Source organism: Rhinopithecus roxellana, chromosome 15, assembly GCF_007565055.1.
Source record: "Rhinopithecus roxellana isolate Shanxi Qingling chromosome 15, ASM756505v1, whole genome shotgun sequence".
In the NCBI taxonomy this organism is placed as follows: domain Eukaryota; kingdom Metazoa; phylum Chordata; class Mammalia; order Primates; family Cercopithecidae; genus Rhinopithecus; species Rhinopithecus roxellana.
In genome coordinates, this window is record NC_044563.1 from 20,718,903 (window position 1) to 20,724,493 (window position 5,591).

General features: G+C 42.5%; 1 protein-coding gene across 1 annotated transcript; it reads right to left on the reverse strand.

Moving 5' to 3' along the window:
- Positions 1 to 201: 201 nt before the first annotated feature.
- LOC104677676 (olfactory receptor 9Q1) lies at positions 202 to 2,334 on the reverse strand. The gene has a single exon (XM_010382788.2). It carries the CDS (start codon positions 2,324 to 2,326, stop codon positions 1,391 to 1,393), a length of 936 nt encoding a protein of 311 aa, XP_010381090.1. The 5' UTR covers positions 2,327 to 2,334; the 3' UTR covers positions 202 to 1,390.
- Between the last annotated feature and the right edge of the window lie 3,257 nt (positions 2,335 to 5,591).

The window sequence follows — 5,591 nt, forward strand, 5'->3', positions numbered from 1 at the left end:
CATGTTTGACACAGCATTTTTGTCTGGCTGAGTTTAAAATCATCCTAGGTTTGTAAGATACTGTCACCCTCTCCCCACCTTTCCCCTTCCACAATTGTTTATATCATTCACATACAGGGGATCCTGGGTTTGTTGTTGTTTTGGTTTTGGGGTTTTATTTATTTATTTATTTATTTATTTATTTATTTATTTATTTATTTTGTAATCTAGGAGACGGAAAAGAAGTTTGAGTTCCAGGTATAAAAATTTGTTTAAATGAAAAAAAGATTAATAGATGGGGCCCATTCTCTTCCAGTGCCTTGGGTTTGATTGAGACAAGTCCCCTGTGATTAGAGAAGTAAAGATCAAGGACAGACAGATTTTGTGAGGCTTTGGATGCGGGCTGAGCTGCTGGAGAGCGTACGGACCCAGGATAGGCAAGGATAACCCTCCTGCCTATCCCCATGTGGAATGCAGCAATGTTCTGCCTCCCTGAGGGAAAAAGCTTTGAGAACACAGAGAGTCAATGTCTATGATACAGACACTGAGCACACCATTATGGGCAGTGGGAATGGTATAACTTTGCTAAGTGGATTTTTAGTCATGCCATATGATGAGAGACAGCTGTAATAGGTAGGGAAGAAAAAGAACAGGGCATATATCCACAAGTGATAGCAATTGACTGACACGTTATTGTAGGCATTGTTTAGAAGTTTGTATGAGGCCTTCTTGAGACCTACTAACAGAATTGTGAAGGAATACCTTAGCAGGGTCAGTTTTACTAACTGGATCATCAAACGACCATAGTTTGATCATTAAAAATAAATGTAATCTAAATATTGAATCCTAAGTGATGATATAATTCTGAAGTGCATAGAAGTAAAGGGTACTAATGCTGATGTCGGTAACTCACCTTGAAATTATCAAAAAAAGGTGGTTTGATGAGTGAATTGATTGATGAATAAACTCCCGGATAGATTACATCTATGTAACCAAGTAAAAATAGCAAATATTAGCAATTACACAATCTCAGTACTGAGTATAGGAAATTTACTACACATTATTTTTCACATTTCTATATGATGAAAATCTTTCATTAAAAATTTTGCAAAAAAAAAACTACTCTTATAATCACAGACAGGTGAGGTGTGTCATATTTGGATTGCACAGGATTTAATTTCAAATCCTTTTGTCACTTGTCCTGGGAATCAAAACTCCCACTCCAATCTCTTTTCAGGTTGACTTTTCCTTGTCTTCCTTCCTCTCCCTGGAGCTAAAAGTTCTGGTTCTTTTTTATACCTAGTACCATAATATATTCATTTAAACATTGAGCGTGCTATAAATAGTGAGCGTCCAGAATGCTGACACTACAGAGTAGGTGGTTCTTGGGATTTTCCAAGTTTGGAGATGGTTAGGACAACTTGGCTCTATTGAGAATTTTTCTCAGGGACTCCTTCACTTCCTTGTTCCTCAGGCTGTAGATGAGAGGATTCAACATGGGGATGACTGCTGTGTAAAGCACAGACACTACCTGATTCTCCTCCAAAGACTGGCCCGAGTTACCTCTCAGGTACATGAAGATGAGGGTACCAAAGAAGAGTGACACAGCAGTGAGGTGGGAGGTGCAGGTGGAGAAGGTCTTGGCCCAGCTTCCAGCAGAGGGAATCCTCATGATGGACACAATGATAAACAGGTAGGACACCAAGATCACCACCATGGAGGCAGGGATGACAAAAATGGCGAACACAATAATCACCACTTCCTGAGTGTAGCTCTCCCCACAGGTCAGCTTTAACAGAGGAGGGAGGTCACAGAAAATAAAGTCAATCTCATTGGTTCCACAGAAGGAGAGAGTGAAGGCTGAGACTGTCCGCACCAAGGCACTGAAGAGACCAGCGACATAAGCTCCAGCCACAAGACTCAAGCAGGTCTGCTGTGTCATGATGGTGACATAAAGCAGGGGCTGGCACACAGCTAAGTAGCAGTCATAGGCCATGAGGGCCAAGAGGTAGCAGTCAATGGAACCAAAGAAGGTGAACAGGAAGAACTGGGCAGCACAGCGTGTGTAGGATAAAGCTGCCCCATGCTCCAGCAGCACTGCCAGTGTCTGGGGGACAGTGACAGATGAGTAGCAGATGTCCATGAAAGCGAGATGACTCAGAAGGAAATACATCGGGGTGTGGAGCCGGTGATCCATGCGGATCAGAATAATCATCCCTAAGTTCCCCAATAAGGTGATGAGATACATAAATAAAAACAAGAGGAAGAGAGGGAGTGCCCATTCAGGATTCTCAGTGAATGCAATAAGGAGGAAGTCGGTCACCAAGGTGAGGTTCATCTCTGCCATGATGCCAGTGGTTCCTGAGACATGAAGAATGGGAAGCAAGTTAGGAAACTGCAAATAGGATTTACCTGTATTTCTTGTTTACACTTATTGAACATGTACTCTGGACAAAATATGCCAGGTGTGCCAGGCGCAGTGGCTCACACCTGTAATATCATCACTTTGGGAGGTGAGGCAGTCAGATCACTTGAGCCCAGGAGTTCAAGACCAGCCTGGCCAACATGGTGAAACCCCATCTCTACTAAAAATACAAAAAAAAAAAATTAGCCATGCATGGTGATAAGCACCTGTAATCCCAGCTACTCAGGAGAATGAGGCACAAGAATCATTTGAGCCTGGGAGGTCAAAGCTGCAGTGAGCCGAGATGGCACCACTGCACTCCAGCCTGGGCGACGGAGTGAGAGCTGAGAGAGAGAGAGAGAGAGAGAGAGAGAGAGAGAGAGAGAGAGAGAATGAGAAAATGAGAAAATATTAAGCCTTTACCATGTGCCGAGCTCCAGGAGCATATGCTCTGACCAGGGAAGGCAGACAGGAGAGAGAGAGAGAGAGAGAGACTCAGGACCCATCAAGGGAATCCTGTGGCATAGAGTCATCTTAGCATGTTGAAAAAACAGATACAGGTAAACATTCTCAGAACAGGAGTGCACATTCTCCCACCTCTGTTGCTAAGTAACTGTGTGAACTCTGCAAGCCAGATAGCCATTCTGAGCCAAAACTTCCTTATTGCTCCACTAAACGTTGACACATGGGCTCTTGCCTACCAGGGGGATATCCATGTCAGGACTGTCCCTTTTTCTCCATGACCACAACTCCTCCCTGATATCAAGTCCTCTTCAACTCTCACCTAGGTTAGAACAACAGCCATGGAACCAATTATTCTCCCTGTCTATATATTTGCTTCTTGCAAATTATTCCTCCTCACTGTGGTCAGAGTGATAATTCTAAGATTTTAATTTGATCACATCTGATTCCCCTGTTAAAAATCCTGCCACAGTGCCCATCATGGACAGGATAATTTTGGAGGGTCCTTGTGATAATTTAATGCATCCACACAATTTGTAAAGATCAAATCAGAGTAATTAGGTGTCCACCACCTTAAATATTTGTCTTTTTAATGCTTGAAATATTCAAATTATTTGCCTCTAGCTATTTTGAAATATGCAATAGATTACTGTAATCTAGGATGGGATATTTTTGAGACTCCTCCACATGTTGGAAATGCCCTCTGTGAGATCTCCTCTGCTTATTTCTTCATGCTCCTTTCTTGCTTCTAAATCCTGATAACCACAGCCACACTTCACCCTCTTATGCTTCTCTCCAGACATACCGAATTATTCGAGGCTTCTCTAATCTCCCCCAGGTTCTCCTACATCTCTGCACTTTCAGCAGGACAAACCCCTTCTGCCTAGAACACTTTCTCTTTTGCATCCAACAAGTCCTTGCCAGCTCTTACCCTACCTTCAAACCTCAACCCAGATCGCACTTTCTACAGGAAAGCTCTCTCCTGTCTGCCTTCCCGGGTCAGAGTATGTGCTCCTGGAGCTCAGCTCATGGTAAAGACTTTAAATATTAACTCATTTAATCCCCACAACCACTGCATGAGGTAGGAACTTTTCTTATCCTCATTTTACAGATAAAGAAACTGAGAAAGAAAGGGCTTAAGTATCATTCCCAAGGTTGCACAGCTCATACGTGGTGGAACTGTCATTAGGAACAAACCTGTACACGGAAGCTCTGTTTAGCTTATAACAAGATTTCACTGCATTGCCTGATCATTCCAACAGCCCCTACTCAGAAGGTGTCCACCATTAATTAAACAAACATAAATACCAGCTCTGCAGTCTGTTAACATCTGAAGACTGATAGAGGCTTTAGAACTAACAGTAAATTCTTTGGCAGAGTTGTCGTGCAACAGGATAGAAAAGACATTGAACCATCTTTAAAACATAAGACTTTGGCAGCTATGCTTGTATCAGACTGACCTATTGGGAAAAAAAAAATGATAATTAAAGGAAATTGGATCCGGTGATCTGAATGGGGTGGGAACCAAGAAAACCAGTCAGTTTCTTCACCTAAATTCCACACCTTTACCTGGCACATCCTCTTCTCTCTTTGTCCACTATTTTTCCTTAATGTCTAAAAGGTCATTTCTTGCCCACTGCTTGGAGAAATCCTAGGGGTGTAGGGGCAAAAGTATTGTGCTGAGCATCAGGAGGTCTGGATGGTTCTTGTTGCCCTCCCAGACCTGCTCAGTTATAATGCTAAGCAAATCTCCTGGAGCCACAGTGTCCTCTTCCCTCTTGCATTCTTCACACACATGCACAAACAATGTGTGAATCAATATGGGGACAATAATAACTTCACTGCCTGAAAGTCAGTCCCTGGACCCTACCATCCTCAAGATCCTTCTAGCCAGTTCTTTTCTGCCAAAGATGCCATTTTATTCTTTCTGTTTCCAGATCTGCAAAATCTGATTAGGATGTATTCTTCACTCTGGTTTTTGTTCAATTCCAGGCAGGGACAGCAAAGATTGTGGAATAGCCTCTTCCTGTGGGCTCCCAGCTCCAACAGAAATCTCTTTGGAGAAGACACTAATAATTGCTACAAAAGCTCTGAGGTCTCCAATCAATGGCTAAAGTGGTCTCTAAGGAAAGGCAATTATTGCAAATGTGGGTTTCTCACTAGGCACCTAGTCCCTCTCACAGGAGGAGAAAAGACTTTCTTCCTGGTCACAGTTCTCAAAGCCCTGCCATACACCCATTGAGTGGGGTTTAAAAGTTCTGCATGGTTCCTTGAGGAGTTACATGTATCTAACCTTAATTTCTTCCATCAGAACAATGTTAGAAATTATGCCCATTTCATCACTGTGGCCATATCCTGGAAGAAGGTGCTTTGGAAACACAGGACTTTACTCCACATTATCCAGGAAGGCCAACTGGGTACCCTACACAGAAACCTCAGCAAGACACATCATGTCTTCTGTTTGCCCTCTCTGGGAGTCAAGTGCCTCATTAAAATCTCTCCCTTTTCTTTCTTTAAATGCAAATGAAAACATAGTGAAAACAAAAGCCTGAGATGTTGCCCAGAGGAGAAATTGGCAAGCTCGTCTTATTGGCCTAGCTTTTGCCAGCTCTCTACATCTTTGACACAATAGTATTGTTTTAGCCACAAATTCATAGGCATTTTGTTAAGTCATTGAATTTCGACATGTCTCAATTCAAAAAAAAAGAAAAAGAAGATACGAAAAACAGAATAATTGCCCTCTTTG